Source organism: Strix uralensis, chromosome 4 (genome assembly GCF_047716275.1).
Source record: "Strix uralensis isolate ZFMK-TIS-50842 chromosome 4, bStrUra1, whole genome shotgun sequence".
Classification (NCBI taxonomy): Eukaryota; Metazoa; Chordata; class Aves; order Strigiformes; family Strigidae; genus Strix; species Strix uralensis.
The window spans coordinates 66,891,714-66,911,942 of record NC_133975.1 but is presented as its reverse complement, the minus strand read 5'-3'; the positions used below and the strand labels follow the sequence as shown (position 1 = coordinate 66,911,942).

The 20,229-nt window shown below is 44.0% G+C and overlaps 1 protein-coding gene across 3 annotated transcripts; it reads right to left on the bottom strand.

Annotated features, from left to right (window-relative positions):
* Positions 1–12,015: 12,015 nt before the first annotated feature.
* CCNG2 (cyclin G2) lies at positions 12,016–19,167 on the bottom strand. Of its 3 annotated transcripts, none has more exons than XM_074867082.1 (8): positions 18,889–19,167; positions 18,548–18,685; positions 17,423–17,560; positions 16,202–16,452; positions 15,960–16,038; positions 15,777–15,875; positions 14,677–14,882; positions 12,016–14,168 (listed from the first exon to the last, which is right to left on the bottom strand). In XM_074867082.1, the coding sequence occupies exons 2-8, from the start codon at positions 18,656–18,658 to the stop codon at positions 14,036–14,038; spliced, it is 1,017 nt and encodes a 338-aa protein (XP_074723183.1). In that variant the 5' UTR covers positions 18,659–18,685; positions 18,889–19,167; the 3' UTR covers positions 12,016–14,035. The 3 variants fall into 3 exon arrangements, with proteins under 3 accessions (XP_074723183.1, XP_074723184.1, XP_074723185.1); XM_074867083.1 differs by having other exon boundaries at positions 18,936–19,167; XM_074867084.1 differs by lacking the exons at positions 17,423–17,560; positions 18,548–18,685; positions 18,889–19,167 and adding an exon at positions 17,224–17,407.
* Between the last annotated feature and the right edge of the window lie 1,062 nt (positions 19,168–20,229).

Below are 20,229 nucleotides of genomic sequence, written 5' to 3'. Positions count from 1 at the left end.
ATAAAACCCCAAGAGAGGTTGGGGTGGGTTGTGGATGTAAACTGGGAATCAGGGAGGAAAAGAAAGGCCTCCTATCTTTGTAATATACTCCAAAGAAGTGACTGGCTTGGTTTTGCAAAATGACTGCATCTGAGTAATCAAGTGTGCTTGAAAGAAAGGGCTTGAAAGGCACCCAGTTACACCAGATTGGATCTTTCCCAGCTGTCAGCAGCAATTTCACTGGAAGACTGTAAATGAACACCCCTGAAGAAAGACAGCAATCGCTCTACGAGGCTGGGCACAGGCACCGCTGGTGGTGTGAGACATGGTTCATCTTGTTTGCTTACATCTTTCTGGCTAAGGAAGTAACAGTATCCCATCAGCTTATATCTGCTGCTGCAAATCACCTGCCACAGGTGAGCAAGGGCACATTAATCAGCAACTACTTAGTGTGTTGATCAACTTAAAACTACAAATTCTACCCCTGAGCTTGGATTTCTGTCCAAATCTTTCTCATGGAAACAGTCTGATAGTTTACCCATGGCAAGCGGTGCTATTTTGCCATTATCAATTGACCACATAAATAGCAAAGGCATCCTCTGTTGCTTTTTTGGTCATATAGGAACCTGTCCTCCAAGAGTTTCCCGAATCTGGGAAGGTAAAAAACCCACCAAGTTCTTGTTCCCATCTCACTTCTCATCATTTTTCTTCATTTGTCAAGAGTAAATTGTTGCTGCCCTTAACAGTGTAGAACATTTTGAGAGTTTCAAACTGCAGGCAGGAACATAAATTGTCCTGATTTTTTACCCAGAAGGGCATGGCAGTGCTATCAGGAGGTTCAAGTAACTAATCATGGTTGGATATCTTTTCAAATGTGTATGAAAAAGATTTGCATGCCTTAGGCTAGACATGGGGGAAGAACTGCTCCCCCAGCCTGGGTTTTCATATCCCATAGAAGTTGCTGTAAACCATAACAAGCCTGTTGCTCAAGTAAGAGCTTACCTGATGTAGGCCAGGGAAGGCAATAGTGAGCTGAGGAAAAAATACTGTACTGGAGGCAAATAGGAAAAAAAAAAAATACAGCTGAGGTAAAAGAAAAGCAAAAACAAACTATTTGCTAATACTCTGCTATTAGGACACAGCAGAGTATATTGCAACACAGGACAACTGACCTCCTTGACAAAGGTAAGCTGATCAGCCCAAAGTACAGAGCTGGAGACTAGGCTCAAGGCTGTTCCACAGGCGTATGAACTGGACTTGTGCAGCTCAAGCAAGTTAGTAGGTCAAGATTTTGGGAACCAAATGCTAGCATAATGGATGACTACATGGAGCAAACTGTCACAGCTTCATGGTATGGGGGACCCATGTTTCAAGGATTGGCTTGGCTGCACGCCAGATTGGAAATGAATCACCAGTCACCCTTCATCCTTTAATTTTTTTTAAAAATGCTTCTCAAAACAGTTTGTTTTCAGTCCTTTATTGAGAGAATCTTTTGTCCAGAATCTGACATTCCTTTTCTGGCCTTTCTAGGGCATGGGAAATGGCTTCTTCTAAGCCCCCACTCTCTGGAAATTATGCTCCAGCCTAGATCCTCCTCCCTGCACATACACACAAAACATCAGCTCTAAAAATGCTTGCAACTAAAGATAATATGGTAAAATAGATATTCTCCATCTTATACTTTGTGATCTTTGCTTCTATCTGTCTGCTCAAAACTTTCTGTTAAGACACTAGGTCTGGCCAATTACTCCTGGCTCAATGTACTGCAGGGTATTTCCACTTCTGAAATGGAAATTAAAAGACTGGCCCAGTCTCAAAGTGCAGATGTGAATTTCAGACTTCCTCAAGTTCAGGAGCATTCTGACTTTGTTTTATATCAGCCCCCAGTAATGCAGTACAGTTTTGCTTGCTTGTTTGTTTTCAAAAACCAGTTACTGAAGATAAGAACTTACCCAAGCAAGTATTTGCAACACTCAGGTGTTGATTAGGTATTTTACAGCTGAAGTTCTCCCTCTGGCATAACCCTAGGATGTACAAGACCTGAGTTTCAGAGCTCATGAATGTCTTCAACTCCTTCAGAAAGTAGTGGCAGATGGAGGTGTTTAGCTACCAGCAAAAAATCACCCTCTCAGCACAGGTGGAAAAATGCTGCTCCTGTTTCACATTCAAATAGAGTCTGTGTATCTCCTCTGCTAGGAACTTGAACAGTATTCTTCAAGGAGTTACATAGAACATGTATGCACTGTGTTGGAAGAGCAATCTTTGCTCCAACAGCAAGCTCCTCGATTACAGCCCAGCTCATATTACTGTTGGAGGAGACAGGCGATTTGCCAGTCTGAGTCTGGTGCTTACAGGATCCAGTGGGGGTGGACCAGCAGCCAGAACGCAGACTGGTCATGCTCCAAACTTGAGATTTATTGTGAACATGTTACAAGAACTGTTGCAAAAGCAGTCCCTGTAGTTACCTACCTCTGCTTCTCCAGAAATAGTGAATCCTGGGTTATCTTTGAGCGATACAATAACTAATCCAGTCTTTTCACTATTCCGTAGCCAAGATGACACTACAAGACTGAGCCTGACACACGCAACACGAACAGAGGCAGAAGCCTGGGGATGTGCAGCTTCTTTCATACAGAACTAGTTGCCTTGCAAATGACCAGACCAAATTTTGGATGCAGATGTGTGGGGTTTTCCAACCAGGCAGGAAAGTGGCTTTACTCAGCTGGGTAAATTTCCATAGCATAAACATGCTTCTCAAAAAACAGCCTCTTGAGGTCAGGTTTGAAGCACGGACAAGAGGAAGTACAGAGAAGTGTGTGCTGCTGTTAGCTACTTGAAAAAGGACTTTGATCTCTGGAGCTGACAACCTAACACCTCCAAGAAGCAATACATTTCACAAAGCATTTTATTTGCCTTTTATATAATGTCAGGAACACAGGACATCAGTTGAGGAATAAGTACCAGATACAGAGCACTGTCATCTACTACTGCTTATTAAAAAAGGAGTTATTTCCTGCTCACAGCTCAAGAAATAATGCCAAAAGATGTAAACTGATCACAGAGCAACAACATCAAGCCATGGCCAACACAGATCTAAATGCTCCACACACCACAATGTCTAAAAGATTGGCCTGGAAAGATCTAAAGAAAGCAATAACATAAAAGCTTGGACCCCAGTGAAGCAGAAAATTATTTATGACCAGAGCCAGCATGGCTTCAACCCTCTGAGGACTGAAAGCTATATAGAGAAGAGTTCAGCCCTGTGACTTCAGGTGGACCTTTTGTAACAGATGAATCACAGGGGCATTCAGAAGGCAGGCTTCTATGGCAACTGTGGTCAAAGCCCATTAAACAGAGTAGGGGAGTTAGCAAATTCTCTGTTACACAAAGTCTCTTTCCAATAACTGTGGCAGTACAAAAAAAAATTTCAAAATAAACACTAATTAAAATGTACATCAGTATACCCAGCACAGTGTAAATAGGACTTCATTTAACAGGCAAGCCTTTAGCTGCTTTCTGTAGAAAGCTGAAGCCATCCTAATCTCTTTTATTGAGAATTACATGCCAGTTATAGGTTGACCTCTAGAGCATCCTGTATTAAATGCAAACCCCCTCACCAACCTCCTTGCAACTGCATTTGTGTGCAACAGATACACATTGAAGGGGTGCATTTTTTGTGGAGGCAGAGTTAGGCATGTAAAGGTGGGACCTTCAAGAAAGCCCTCAGTGGCATCAGTGAGGACAGCAGGGCATAGATCAGTGCTCAGCACCTGGTGAAAGTCCAGCCCTGCAAAAGTTTAACAATTTCACTTGGGCTTATTTAGACATAGTTGGGAGAGAGAGAATGTTGTCCCCACCTGTACAGCAATCTGCTACTCTGATGGTAAGAAGTGTCAAAAAGCAGCAGTAAGTGAGCCTGGTTCCCCCTCAGGGTATATCTGGCAAATCCAGCTCAGACGGCTTTTTGTGGATTGCATCATAGATTTACCCTTGTTCCTGCCACAGCCCAACTTTTCTAATGCTAACATCAGTCTCCATAAACTCCTGAGAAGGCTACCAGGCTTCCTTCTCATTCCAGGGGCACTCTGAAATGCTGGCTACGGAGGTTTTTCTCCAGACTGCTGAATTGCAGACAAAGGCTTTCCACACTGCTCAGGTCCTTGACACTGGTGGCTCATGCTCCTCCCCACCGCTCCTGGTACTCCAACACGGTGCTCTTGGAGCTGCAGCCACTGTCTGCTCTTTCCTTCTGGCCCAGAGATGTGTTGATTGCTTTTAATAGCAGGGCATATCTGTAAAATTGCACACATCCAGCAGCCTCTGCAAGTAAAGGTCCACCCTAAAGGAACCAAAGGTCACCCTAAAGGAACCAAAGGTCACCCTAAAGGAACTAATAGGACACATGAGCCATTTGCAGTCAGTCTGACAGACATCGTCTCGTTTTGGAGAGGCTAAAGAGAGGGATCCAAAGTGGTTCACTCAGGAGAGAGATGATATCCTAAAGAAATGTTTTCTAAACCCAGACATTGAATAGTAGCATTCTGAACAGGAATGGCCAGTCCTACTTCCTGCTTAACTGCATCTATTTCCCCAAACTTACATTTGTGAATACGTGCTTACTGCAAGGTCCCCTCTTTCCACAGTACCATTCTCTGATCAGACAGGTTAATTGCCTGCTTTTTCTTCAACTACACATCTAAGACCCAATGCTTGTTCTGCTTTGTAACTATGGCCTGGGGAGATCAAAGCTTATCAGCAAATACCCTGGGCCAAATCCCCTGCTGAGTGAAAGCTGCCAGCTGCACCCATGTTATCATAAAACCTAGCTGAGCTGGGCACAGCAGGCTTGGCCCTGTTAAGCCCATAGTCAGCTGTTTTGATTTTGCTCTCTCTCAGGCCTTAGGAGTGCTGAAATAGTCCCTGGGGAAGAAAGGAAGCAGGGGACAAAAACCAACACTAGCCTCAGCTCCTGATGTCTGTGGTAGCTGAATCTGGCTGGAGGCTGTGGGCCAGTGAGAGTGAATGTCCACTCGGACTGAGGTTTTGCCTCCAGGACCACCTTGCTGGAGGAGCTGAAAGGTGGAAGAGGGTAACACTGGAGAATGCATAGTGACATAACCAGGCACTGTGGACTAAAAAGCTCTGATGCTAAATCAGTCCAGAGAAGAAAAGCTGAAGGATTACACTTCACTGTAGGTGCTCAGGCATCAAGTGTTGCTGCCAGGTTACTTGAAGGCAGAGAAGCAGGGGTACCATCACAGAGATTAGACAACAGTGGAAGTTAAAGCTGCTGTTATTTCCCTGGAAGGAAATTAATCCATATTCATCCCAGAGATCTGAGAAGAGCGAGTGCTAAGCTACCACCACAGCTAAGTTCTTGTTTATTAAATCAGCTAGTAGATGAGAGGATAAGAAGCCAGACATCATTACAGCCTACAAAACAGCCCTTAATTACAGCTATCTTTTGTATTTAGCTGTATCCAAAGATACCAGGTGAGACTGCTATATGCAAATGTAAATAAGATATACTATGTACACAGCAAGTAAGTACACAGCACTTGGTTCACTGCAGTAACATGCCAAGCACACAAAAAAAAGATAGGGAGAGATTATCACTCATTTTGCAAATGGGTTGATTCACTAAATTTCTACAGGGTGGGACAGCAGCTATTCAAAACTCATGCTGAAAACTCAAGACAAAGCTAGAAATCCAGTTCTTATTATCTTTATGCCAGTCAAATGCCTTAACCAACCTTTCCAGTCTGTAGGAAACCACACACCCTTAATAGCCATGGATGACAGCAAAAAAGATGGGCCCTTTTCTAGAATACCATGGTCACAGCCTTAGTAAACTTGCAAACAGTGACTGTATCAGTACACAACTGGTATATATGCAAAGATGTTGTAAGCAAGGTCCAACACTTAGCACAGCATTCCTTCTCCTTCCCTCTTCCTTTTTATGAGTGCAAAGATGTATAGCTGCAGAGTGGAAAGACAAATTCAACCCTCCTGCCTCTAAAACTCTCCTCCAGAAAACCAAAATAATCCTATAGGCTGCCAAAGGGGGGAAAAAAAAGGTCTGTTCACATTAGAAACTTGTGGAAGCTCACCAGTATTTACCATTTTCTGCACTGTCTCACTGCAAACCAGGAAGCCTCAGTGCGCTCATCACTGAAAGAGCTCTCTTCTGCACTGACCCTTGTCTTATCAGCTCCTGAAGCAAACCATGTGGAAGAAGAGTGGAAGTGCATTTCACCCTGCTTGGATATTTAAAGCATGGTACACACTTTAAGAATAGTCCATAGGCTGCCCATAAAAATAGAATGCCTCAGTCTTAGCCGGTTACCCCAAAACCAGCCTCAACAGCAAATAATGGGCACGTAAAAATCAAAGAAAGAATGTTTTTAGTACAGTCCCAATATTAATACTACAGCTACCTTATTTGGAACAAGTTGCAGAGAAAAGAAAACGGTACTAATTTCTAAGCATACTTTTGAGCAAATCCATGAGATACACTCTGTTCATCCAGGTAAGAAAACATCAGGACCCAGACCCTCAGATGGAAGCCACCCTCATGCCAAGTGTTCAAACCAGGGATTGTTTTCAACAGAACATTCCGCCGTTTAACATATCTTGGGCAAAGGCATCTCCCATCCAAATGATAAACACAATAGCTGTCTAGCACTCAACTATGAACAAACATTTGACATGTTCTATGACTGTGCATTCCTCTCTGCTTGGCAGGATAAGATGCACATGTTTTTTACATTGAAACAGAAATCCATGTTTTCATAAGCATTAAGAGCCACACAGTGTACGGATCAGAGGAGTATGCGTCATCATCCTCACTTCCCTGATGTCAAAGAAAACAACACCCCAACAATTTATGTGGAATTAGAGAGTTTGGGGTGCAAGAGTGAATCCCTAACTCAGGCTTGTAAGAATACTACAACAGCTATTCCAGTGGCAACAGTAGGCTGTGGAGGTAACTGATCAAAGCACATATCCTAGGAATAGAACAAAACCAAATTCCTTTAACAGAGCTACGTTTGATTTCACAAGTGATATAAGCAGCTCACATTGCATTTACAGCCCTGAGTGTGTGCCTTATCCCGATTGCCCAGACAGGATAAAGGTGGCAGGATTACATTTAATGGAACAATAAAAGCTTAGAAGAGCAAAAGGCATCAGACAGATGACCTCTGGATGCACTGGACAGTAACTCTGGTAAGACAGCACTGCTGAATTTGCTAAGTGGCATTCCGAGAAGAGGAGGGCTTGGCCTCGTGAGCAATACACCAAAATTGCTTCTTACAGCGTGGTTTGAGTGAGGGACAGCACACAGCTGCTGCAGGAGCACAGAGCATCAGCTGGGACCTGCAGTGTCCCTTTGACCTCCTGATATAGCCAGGGAGGAACATGCTACTTTGCTCTTTGTCACAGAACAGCTTTCCCTTCCTGTTTGTCTGAGACCGTGCCAACGTCTTGAGCAAGGAGTTGGCATGCAGACTGCACCTAGCTTCTGATCACCTGCAGCACAGACCATTAGACTACCAGCCTTTGCTTTTGTAATCCTGGCAGGACAGCAAGCCAAAACCAGGGATCACCTCAAGTCCTTTTGCTCCCTAACATAGTTAATAATTGAACTCTGGGTGAAAAAAGACTTCCTAGATCCCTGGCTCAGCTATTTAGACCACAGTCATGTTTTCCAAAGTTCCTTGGAGACTTGGGATTATAAATGCAACTTTAACCTTTGAAACATTTTACCCACAGCTACATGAAATCCTCAAAAAACAAGCATACAGACCCTTGCAAAGTAAACAGATGTTGCATTTCCACCACTAACTTGCACAACTGCAGCTCTCTTTGGCTTGGTCCACATATCCTCCTGTAATGCACAGTGGGCAAAGCTCTAGGCGCACACACAAGGCTGTTAAAGAAACGGTACCCTTCAAGGAACAGCACAGGACCTTCCCAGCTAACAGAAGGTATCTGTACTTGGAAAATGCTGAATACCTCCTCCCACAGCAACCAGGGCAGGCGGGGGATGTTATCAACTGGTCGTAACACCAGTCCTGCTATGCTAGCAAAGGCAACGTTACATTTGAGTGTAAATCCCTGCCTTGACGTGTCTTTATATAGGAGCACTGAAATGCCCCGCTGGGAAGAAACAGGTAGCCTAGCTCCACTCCCACCCAAGTGTACAAGCCCTACTTCCTCATGGGCCCGTACGCATCCCGCCTTCCCACAACAGCTATGCAGTTGTCTCTTTTCAGCTGATTTATCCCTGACAACTGAGAACTACAGCAAGGAGCTATTCCTATCTTTGTTCTGCTGAGGGGGAACAAAGGAAACGAGAGATTCAGAAATAGAAGGTCAAGGAGGAAGCGTGTGACAGGAGGAGTTGCATTTGCCTTTCTAGGTCCAGGACAAAATTTCTCACCATAGGCTAGTTCTCCCATTGACTTCACTGGGTGGGAATGAAGCCAGCATCAAGCACTCTGGAAATCCCATCACGAACGCTTCCTTCATTTAGTTGTTTTAATAGGGTTCACATCTCTGATGAAGACATACTTGCTGCAGCCAAAAAAACCCCACCAGCACTCTCTGAAGGTGGAATGAAATGCTTCATTAATTCAAAAATTGTTGAGATTGCAAATCAGGAACAGAACATACAGGTCTAGAGGCAAGATTACTAATAATTCATGAGCAAAATGCTATGTTTATGCAACAGTAAGGATGAGATTTTAATTGCTTATTACTCTAATTGATTTCATTCAGTTGTTATGGCAACTTTCTCCTTTTGGCTTATGCATTACACTAGACACAGGCTTAAGCCATGAAGTAAGGCTATGTAACACACCACAGTTGTAACATGAAAGATAAATAATACTGATTATCTGCTCACATGACACATAGTAGACAGAGACCATAGTTAGAGCTGTCTAACGTTTTATTATTACATGCAGTTTCTCTCAGCTGTCCCAACTGATGACTTCTGTGCTTATCTCCACCACTAACTATTCTCGGTTTACACTACTTGGCACTCTGCTTAAGCAAAAACAGTGGCCATTTTGTGAAGAAGCTGGTTAGTAATGGCAGTTTTGTCGGCACATATGTTAGACATTATCTCATCTATATACTGACTCTTTTCCAGAAAAGCTTTTACACAACAGGAATTCAGAGCAAGAACTCAAAACCTGACAGTCGAGACCTGAAGTCAAAACCATGCCTTTTGCTGTTTAGAAGGTATGCAGTTCAGTTAGAGAAGAACACGCAGCACAGGCTCTGCTCAGCTATACTTACACATCCACTCCTATTTATCTGTCCTGTCCAGTCTCTTCCCAGAGATGGTGGAACTGCTGCTCATGGGTAAACATATCCTCTAACTTGTGCACAGCAAAACGGATCTTGCTCTCCAAGCATGTATGTTAGCGAAGCACATTTTGCTGGTCCCTGGAGTTCATCCTTAAAATCTCTTGTGAGTCATTCATCTCGCATCAAGTTTTTTGGGAGATGAAGACAGCAGCTGTGAGTTTAAAAATTATTCAGAAATGGAAACACAAGCATTTTCCCTTGTTAAAGGCCCTATGCAATATACACTGAACTGGAAACTGCAGAAGCTGGTTTCTTGTCTTGCCCCAGTATCTACTGATTCACATTTCGCTGAGCTTCAAAGCCCTGATAGCTAACTGATATCACAAGAATAAGGCATTCACCTATTAGCGCAGTCCCTTTACAAGCAAGCAAAGAAATGGTATGAGATGGTGGAGCAGCACCATCTTTTAGATCAACAGTTTGCTTTACTGTATAGTTCAGACTTTCATGCTACCGTCAAGCACAGAGCCCACAAAAACATATTACTTATTCCACCAGAAAAAATGGGGAGCTGTTAAGGACCAGAGCCTGAACACACCAGTTGATTTACACTGCAAGACTTTATTGCTCCATGCCGCTTGTTAAGTAATCAAGTGGCTGAGAAGTCAAGTTTCCTGTTTAAAAGGGCATTATCATTATGTAATTATAGAATGACAATTCACTAGGAACAGAAGTGGTTCCACTACTGATTCCTTGCGGCTCAGCTCAGCCACAGGAGAGCAGGTGAGCAGTCCGATAACATCTTGAGATCCTCTCAGAAATCAGGGCTCATCTACACCGATGTGAACCTTCAGCTCTACACTTTAAATAGGTTAGACAACATGCTCTCACAAAGGCCCAGGGAGGAACATACAGAAACTGTACAGCTAGGAACTGTCCCAGGGGATGTCTTCCCCACAGAAACATTCCCTCTCAGCCCCCACCCAAACCAGTCTTACTGACAAGGCAGTTATGAAAATGAGCACGTTTAAACTCTTGAAACTGTAAGCATTCAAAGTCTCACCTCGTGGTACAAGGAATCCCAAAAGAGCATTTAGAAATCATGCACACCTCTGCTATTAAAAACAAGCCAACCACCAAAAGCCCCATTCTTTGAACAAAGCCAAGCAAACCTCCTTTGAGGGATACACAGCTATCTGACCCGGCAAAAATCAAAGTTGAGCCTAAATTATCAAACCACAGAAGTAAACCTGACAACGTTCTTGCAAGCAAATTTCTTTTCATGCTGGGACGAACTTGAAAGAGGCTGAACGGTACACCTCAAGCTTTATTAAGCAGACTAATCTCACAAGCTGTTAGTAAACCCAGGGCCATTGCTCATGGCTTCCTACCTTTGTAACAGACCACCTACACAGCACACGCATTATCTGCTGACTCCTGAGAAAGGTAGTTGCTGTACTGAAGCGACCCGAGCGGGCACCTTTGAAGTAGAAGCTGAACATCTTTGCTGCAGTAGCTTTCATGTTCAAAGTGGTCACAACAGACAGCAAGGAAGCCATTGCTCTTAAAACATTACCGACCATACTTCAAAGATGAACATTATATAATTGACTTTCAGCAGTACACGTGAGTTATTAGAAAGGATTTTGTGCAGAACTCTTAGTAATATCAAGTGTCCATCCCTCATCTGTTGTATGTGGGAAGTGAGAAGCCTTGTAGCATGTTCCTGTACTTAGGAAAAGTAGCAAAGAAGGCCATAAAGACTGAATATTGTTATTACACTCAGAGGATTATTCAACAGTAGCAGTGACCCTACTCTTCCCACACATGCTCCCTACCGTGAGCAACATCACTCCTTGCCAGCCTCACAGCACCCTATTCATTCCCATCCCCAGCCCACACACACCGCCCCAATGTAGGAACACCCAAGGCAGGATTTCCCTTTGCAGCAGCAGTGGCCAGAGCTGGAAGACAGGCTGCCCTGGCAGAGGGAGCACCTTTGTGCTTTCTCTCACTCCCATCCCTTGCACAAGAAAGAAAGGTCAAGAGGGAAGATGCGTATCAAGCTACAAGTTGCATGAGGTCGATTGTGATGCCTACAGCCACTGCAGCAGGTAGCTGAGGGCGGGTCCTGGCTCCGTCTTTCTAGGGCTGGGAACATCATTCCAGCAAGAACCACTTACAGCCCCTTATTCCTCAATTTTTTGCAACACGGGCATCATTTGAAAATACTTCGGCAAGATGGGCAGGATGAAATGAAAAGGAAACAAGCTCAAGTTTGCCTTTGAGTTACTGTAGGTGTTTCGGATTGCCAAAACACAGACACATCCTGAGACCAGGTTTCACTCAGAAGACTGGGAACAGCAGCAACCACAAATCCAGCAAAGCAACACTTTGCCTGTGGTGACCCCTAACTCAACCACTAGTGGGAGCTCCCATTTGCCAGATGTGCAAATGCGCCATTCACGACACTCATCCCAGCACGACAGAGCCTGGCTGCAGCTGGGTGATAAGCAGATACCTCACACGGGCTTCTACAACTGAAAGGAGCCAAGGTCCAGCAGCAAGCCATACAGAAGTCTCTTTTCTCTTTGCAAACTGCTTACCAGAACTTCCTGGGAACCTGGAACACAGCTGCAGTACCGTACAAGCGATACAGCAAAAAAAACCCCTAAAGCCAGGCAACAGCTTCAAGTAACCAGCCATAACTCATACCGGTTAACAAATACAGCACTTGGTTTATTTTTGTTCTCAACCGAAACAAGACTTAGTAGGTTCGGTACCTGCGACCGAAGTACTCCATTTCAGAAGGGAGCTTCCAGGCGCAGAAACTTGAAGTAGGAAGTCTTCAGATGTACAGTACTTATACAGAGTACACAATAAATTACTATCTACATGCAACATACCTACAAAAAGTTACATACAATGTAAAAAAATACAGTATTTCCTGCTCATTTTTTGTTTTAAATTTTTTCTGTACATTTTTTAATTTACATTTTTATATACATTTTTGTAAACTTTTTGTATTTTTATAAAACAAATCACATAACAGTTATGAACTTACATCATTGTTTTTACCATTCTAAACAATGCTTGCATCTACAAAACAGCCTTTAGCTTGTTTGCTCCTTCATTTCTACTTTGGCACCAACACACTTCACACCATTATTCTGACCTAATTAGTCCACTTGCTACCTAGCCATGTTCTCAATATGGAGAAACACAATCGTATTTCAAATTTGTGCTTCAGTAAAAAAGTTCAGAAAAAACATTACATTAACTACTTCATCAACATCACATTTACCTGATATTACTGCATACCAACTTTTCCTGCACTAACTGCTTTACATAAGCATGCAAACAAGTCTTGATTATGACTTAATCAATAACATGAATATACTGAAAAACTACAAGGGTTAAATATTAAAAGGAATGTAGACTTAAAGATTTACCATGTTAATAACTCTAAGCTAATAGTATGGATTGACATGTTAACAGTCAAGATTTTAAACCCATTGAAGTATACAATGTGAATTTCAGTGTAAAAACATGTTTCAAAGAAAATATGAAATTACTCCCTGCCACACACTTCATACCATCTTTAGTAAAAACTAGTATTGACTAGAAGCCTCCTTCTTGTCATGCATACTCCTACTGCGAAATAGGGATTCCTGAAGTTTATAAAAACCAAGCTTTAAAAAAAATCTACTTGGAGTACACAACTCAAGACCCTGTTGAAAAGGAGCACATGTGAAGTGTTAAAGCAGTTTCAGTATTTGGCCCATTTGACAGTAAATCATTTCAGCCTGCTACTTTGTAAGCGCATCATTCCACATAACTAACTTAACCAATTTGATCTAATCCCAAAATAGTAAAGAGTGGAGGTGCCCTCGAGAGGACTCTAAGTCCAAGCTCCCACTCAAAGCAGGCTCAGCACTGAATTCAGACCAAGCTCAGGGTTTTGTCATGTTGAATCCCGATAACCTCCTCCCAGGACAAAGACTGCACAGCCCCTCTCGGTCCACTCCCATGCTTGACTGTCCCCACTGAGCAAACTTCTTCCATTAACTAAGAAATTCACATTTCAATTTAATGAAAGACTCTCATTCTTGCACCATGCCTCTCAGTGAAGATCCTGAAGTCATCTCCTCAGCAACCTCCTCTTACATACCAAAAGGCTGGTGGTACTTTGGTACTTTGCCAGGCTGAATAAGCTCATTTTGCTTAGTCTCCCCTCACAGGTCCTGTACCCCACACTGCTTAGCCAGCCTGGCAGCTTCCCATTGGACTTGCACAAGTTGATCAACATCTTGAGCCCCAAAGTGGACACTGTACCACATAAGAATGAATGCCAAGGAAAGGGAAGAAAAACCCTGCTTCCCTCAATCTATGGGCTACAGTCCTGTTAACAGAGACCAGTTTGCTGTCAGCCTTCACTGTTGCCAGGGCACACTGCTGGTGTTTAGCTACTAAGCATTTTGGATCACCAGGCACACAACTATATTCATGCTTGTTGACAAGAGAACTATACATGAACTTTTTTGCTGAACTGGGGACCTGAATGGGATTTTTTTTTTCTTCCTTAAAATAACAGAAAACCAGGGCAGGCATTCAAAGCATTGATAGAACACAGCAGTTCTTGCCTTAATACAGTTTACAGATTACCATCTCATTTATTATTGCCAAAAGACTCCATGGTGCCTAAAAAATCTCAACCTAATACAATCAAGATTTAATGCTAAGACCGACAGCTAAGAGTTTGCCACTTTGTTTTAGGTTTGAGTTCAAAGAAGAAGGTGCCTTCCAGATCACTTGGAGGAGAACTGCTAAGGCTTTCTTCTCCGCTGCTCATATCTTCACAGGAGTCTTCACTAGAAGGAACAGTACAAAAGGTAATTTCAACAAAGCACAAACCCTTGACAGTGGCAAACTATTCCTCAATCCTATGTTTTCCTGCACGCTTTTCCGTTCCTAGCGTTAACATCCCAGATCTAAACACTTCTCAGCACTAAGGCTTAAATCATAACAAATCATAACATTCTTTCTTCTAATGACAAAAAAATCTCCTACGAAGAAGCCAGTGTTCAAGATGTCAAATATAAATTACTTTAGAAGACTTAAATGCTTTGTAAGCCTTCCTGCCTTAAAAAAAAGGAATGACTCCCTCCACCCTTTTAAGCACTTGGACTTAAAATACATCTTGAACAGAAAAAAAATGGGGAACTGTCATTGTGGTGTTCAAAAAGTACATCAGTATTTTCAAAGCTAGCATTTTTCCGAGTAGTCATGAATAAGTCTAGTTATACAGAATTACCATTAACATTTCTAGAAAAATTAGAATTCCCAACAAATTAACCACCTGGTCTACGTTTTACTTACCTCTCACTTTCACTGAAACATCCACCCTCTGGAATTGTTGGCAACTCAGGAACACTGTAGTAACTGTTTTGTAGATTCTGGGCTGTACGTCTTGAAACAATCCAAACTAGCTTTTTATGATCAGGCTTGCAACATTCAGGAGAAGAATAATCTGCTAGGCATTTTGAGACTAGTTCCCTCCAGTAAAGCAGGTCACTATCACTTATCTGAAAAGCAAAAAAATAACCTACTTAGTCTATTACACACAGGCTCTAAAGATAACCCCTCCCTCCATTTTACCTTCTTGGAAAAAGACTTAAATATCAGTTCAAGATATGAGTCATAACTGATACCTTTGTCAAAGTTGGACTGCTTTTGAAGGTGAACTGCTGTACACCTCCTAGAAATGTCCACCTTGAAGTCTGAGTTGACAGTTTGCCTGTCAGCTGCAGTTAAGATTTTTCATTATCACTTCCAAAGGAAAAATGAAGCCAAGATTATTCCATTTTAAAATGGCATAATCTCATACTTCAAGGAACTGCTTCCACCCCTCAAGAAACTCCGTTAGTTCAGTTTGACTACGGAAGTGAAAGGCTTGTTCTAGACCATCAACTGATACAGCACACAGCTAAAAGCTGTAAATACCATGTTAGTTATTCAGGCAAAAAGAACAACCAGATCAGCAGTTATTGTAGTCCTATGAACCAGTTGGAAGTTTCTCTAGAACATACAGCTAGAACTGTACAAGTTAAATCAGCTGCTTGTTAAAGCATGTATTGTGTGTCGGCATTAGGTCAGCATTTCTTCTGATTTTATACATTTAAGCTATTTTTTTCAAACCAGCCAGGCAGCTGCCAAGATGTGCCAGTACAAAATGACTACCTGACCTCATTCTCTAAGCAGCAGCTTTTTGCATTTGGCATTCTACCAATGAAATCATGTTAGTTAAAAGAGTTGCACACAGACACTTAAAAACCCATTTCATTGCTTATTTCAGCCGATGCCAAACAATACCTGTAAGGATGGTACACTGACAGCAGGGGTCCCTTAAATGTAACACTGTACATCATTAACTGCACCACTCCCAAAAACTGCAAAAAGTGTCCACAGAAAATATTTACCTTAGAATGCTTTTGAACTCGCAGAAGGATCTCAAACAGCTCAACAGATTTCAAAGTCTGAACTTCTAGAGTGAGAAGGCACAGGGCCAAGACAGATGGCTAGAAGGACAAAAAAAACCCCACTGCTCAACATAACATGAATCAAAACCTACTCAGAAGTCAAAGAAAGCTACTTCAACTTACTTTTGCTTTAGAAAAGACTAGGCGACAGTTGCAAGCTTTTAGCTGTGCTTCCAATTTGTCGAGATTCAATACTTCTTTCCTGTAAAACACCCAAGAGAAAAGTATGTATCAACAAGCATTCACTTGTCAGGAAGTAAAAACTAAGAAGCTGCCTCCTCTAGAGCCCATGCCATAATCATTTAAGAGGCAAATAAAGAGAAAAAGAGCTTATCAAACTACCAACAACATGCGACTCAACTCACCTTTCTGAGGTATGACAGAGTACAATAGTATGGTACAAGTGCAAGAAGGTTAAGGCAGTAGTAGCTTTAAATTCAAAGTGCAACTTCTCTGAAATTATCTTTTCCATCCGTTTCAGGTCAGACACAGTGCATTTACATTGGCTGATCCGGATGATCTCATGAGCAGATGGAATATTGCATTCTTCTTCAACTACTCGAGCAGCCAGTTGGAAACAACAAACTCCAATGCAAGACAAATGCTTCGGTTTCACCTAAAAAGAAGAGGAAGCACTTGAATACTTCCCCCTGCATAAACACCATACTTGTCATACAGCAACACCAACAGCTCACCCAGCCTAGGTGAGCTGTTTTGAATATTCACAGTTCAGTACAAAGATTTGCTTATCTCAGCTTGACCTGATATCAGTCTACTCATACACCTCACCTAGCTGTAACTAGTTACATCACTTAAGTTTCAGTGAAACAGAGCCAATAAAGCAGTATCAATCAGCCATAGCTAAGTCAGAGGAAGTTCAACAGCTGAGCACCCTCTACTGAAATTGTTCCACATCACGACACAACAAATAAACTCCAGTAAGAACTGCAATACTCCGCTTCTCCAGGCGGCAGTGCTCACTTACCCTCATTTAAAGACTACACAAATCCAGCCTGAGCCTGTTCTAGGCAGTCCTATCCCTCCACAACTTGTTCTTACCTCTGCTATTCTCTCCTATGTAGCAGCATAACATTTTGTGCAACCTCAAGGACAGTCAGACCGGAGAACTGATGCAACTTTAGTTTTTCTGCCACCTTAATAATGGGAACTGGTTTATGCTCAAATTGCCTGCCATAAAGCAGCACAAACACAAAAGAAAAACATCCAAGTGATCATTCAGTATTACTTCTGGCATTAAGCTAAGCTTTAATACAGTACCTAGAAATAGTAACAAATTTTATTCCTTCCTAATTCCTCCTTTCTTAGTCTTCTATGTCCACCTGGTAAAGGCTACGGATTAAAGGAAATAAACCATGCCGTTACTTGCCTTTAGAGGTAAAAAGAACTGTACTCAATGCCAAGTTTACAAAGGAGGTCTTCAGAAGTGTTGCTAGCATAGAACAAGTAAATACCCGCACTTATGTCCTAGATCACAACCTTCTCCTTTTTGTCAGACAAGAAAGTTCACAGGAAGATTGTATATCCTCAGTTGACACTATATAGCAGGTATTCTCCCCCCAAAATACCTTCATAAGAGCCAAGAATCTGTCCAGAATGTTAACAGCCAAAACAAACGTTTCAGTTGCAAAACCAAAAAAGTTCGTCAGACTCCAAAGATCTTCCACCTTGGCATTCCTTTGTCTCGGGCAGAGAGTATTTTCATTCTATGGCAAAAGCAAACTCAGAATTACTAAGTGGCAGCAGTGATGACTGTAACCACTCACTCCCTCAGCCACCTTTTACTTAGATCAAAAGGAAGCAATTCTTTTTTTTCCTTAAATACTTTATATCGCTTTACTTAAAAATAAATAATTTAGATACTTGAGACTCAAAACACACCCAAGGTACATGAATTACAGCCAGGTCCCGAGTCTCACTGGTGCAATACTCAGCACAACCACATTTCCAAGTAGGCACTTGTTATTTTAAGACAATAGTTACCAAGTGCATACACAGAATGACTCCTGACCTTACAGAAACAGAGATGACCAAACTCAGTTTATTCTCCTCTTTGCCTGCATGTCAATATTTAAGTGACAGATGTTCTGCTTTCAAAACAAAGCAGACTGATTTCAGAGACTTTTTCTGCTAAACGTTAAGGCCCTTTCCAAAAACCTCACAAAAATCAGAAGGAACGTAAGCCCGCCCTAAACGCCGTAAGGAACTCTAGTCATTAACATGGAAATATTCATGCTTACTTATTGCCGTTAAGCACTGAGTGTTTCTAGGTTCATTTCCCTAGACCTTGCTAATGAAAAGCTGGTCATTTCCCCATTTCTTAATTGTCTCCTTGACATCCCAGCTTTCCTGCAGTGGGTACAACACAGTGCTACAAAGCTCCGGAGATGAAAATAAAACACTTATTTTGGTTCGGCGTTCACTCGAAGTTTAAACAATAAATATTAAAGGCTTAAGTATGTTACTCGTCCTGTAGGTCATAGTTCTTTAATAATGTAGCCTATGTTAGTAGCTACAGATTAAGACAGAATTAAAACAAAACTGACGTTTACAGAGGAAAGAATTAACTTTCCGAAGTTAACGAACGTCTCCCTTCCAGCTCGAAGGTTTCTTTTCTAAAACGCTTATTTCCTGCCCTGAGGTGGCTGTCCTCCTCCCTCCGCGCCTACCCCAGCCCAGATTCCCCCCCTCACCTCGGCAGCGCACTCGATGAGGCTGAGCCCCTTCTCACGGGGCTGAAACCTCCCCTCCTGCTCCAGGTGGAGATTCAGCTGCTTGAAAAGCCACAGCGCCTCGCTGCTCATCTTCTCCCCTGCCTCCGGATCCTTTACCTTCACAGCAGACACACCTCGTCAACAGCTGGCAGCTCTCCCTCACGCCGGACAAAGGGAACCGGGCGCCCCCCGCCCGAGGCCTCTCAACCGCCTCCGCCCGGGGGGGAACCACCACCCCTGCCAGCAGTGGGGAAACGAACAAAGGGGCCCGACAGGACGCCTCAAGGAGAGCGCAAGCCCGGCCCTGCCGGCACACTCACCTGCGGCGGTGGTGAGAGTGCACCGGCCCCCCCCCCGCGGTCCTCACCGCTCGCTTCCTCCGCGGCGGGGAGGGGGAGGCGAGCCCGGCTCCCGTCACCGCACGGACGCGGGTCGGTTCCGCCGCTGGCCCCGCATCCAGGCAGGGCCGCCTGCGCCCCCACCCGCAGCCGGCCCCGCTCGCCTCCCCCGGCGAGTCACGGCGATGCCCGAGGCAGCAGCACCATCCCCGGCTCTCAGCCGCCGCCGCCGCCCCAGCCCCGTATCAAAATGGAGGCGGCACGGCCCCGCCCCCTTGTTTTTGTTCTGGCGGCCCGCAGATGGCCCCGCGCGGAGCGCTCCCTGCTAGGCCCGGCCGGTGAGGCGCCGCGGAGAAGTAAAATAGTCCGCTTCCAGCCGCGCACCCTAGGGGTGCCCCGAGAGGGCCCGGAGATCAGGGGACGACGCACCCATCCAACAGCACTCGCGCTCGACGGGAAGCGGGGCGGAACCGCTCTTCTCCCGAGGGAGTGCTAGACACTGGCGGAGGAACACAAGAATAGGTCGCATCACTCCTTTAAAGGGACACAAGCACATAGCCTCGGTGGTGTCTGAGCTGTTTTAAAAAGTCCGCCCAAACCCTCCCCCGCTCTGATTGGCCCGCGCTCCCCAGCCGCTGATTGGCCGGCAGCGCGGCTGCCCCACCCCGCGGGGGTGTGTTATTGACCGGCAGCGATTGGTCGCTGACCGAAGGCGGCTCTCTCCGGATTGGCCGGGTGAGTTCTACCTCTGCCCCGCCTACAGCTCCGGGCCTTAGCAACCGTGACTGAGCCGGGCGCGGGGCGGGGCGCGCCAACGGCCGGGGCCCAGCAGTCGCTCGGCTCCACAGCAATGGCTGTCGGTCACCGCCGGGCAGTTAAGCCGCCGAGAAGCACCTCCCGTCCCCACAGTTCTCTTGTGCTGTAATAAAGGATAAAGATAAATGCTGACCTGCTGCCCGAGTGGGGGCGGCCTGAGGTAGCTCAGCTCCCGTGGGTGTAACTCTGGGTGTCTGTGTGGGACCCTTCTCCTACTGTTTCTTGAGGGTTCAAGATGCCCATCTGGATTTAAAAGCTCCATCTCAAAGCTTCAAACCAAGAGTCAACTGTTTTTAGTCTGGCGTTCCCAGTGTTTTTAGGATGTGTGGTTCCAAGCTTCTCTATAATCAAAGTCCATTTGTGTGGAGTGTGAATGCAGGGTCAGATGCTTCAGGTAGGAGATGGCTAATAAGCCTTAATATATAAGGTGTATACTCATAATACATATATAAGCTGCACAGGTCCCTATCGAGCCCCTAGCACATCGCTAGTCAGAGGTTGCATCAA

Bases quoted from the DNA above. Each gene is read 5' to 3' on its own strand.
- CCNG2 (XM_074867082.1), bottom strand. From the start codon at position 18,658: ATGAGCAGCGAGGCGCTGTGGCTTTTCAAGCAGCTGAATCTCCACCTG. The intron at 16,039-16,201 runs GTGAGTTGAGTC...GGTGTTTTACAG, and splicing joins CTCTGTCATACCTCAGAAAG to GAAAGAAGTATTGAATCTCG. The intron at 14,169-14,676 runs GTAAGTAAAACG...TGTTCCTTCTAG, and splicing joins TGTTTCAGTGAAAGTGAGAG to TGAAGACTCCTGTGAAGATA.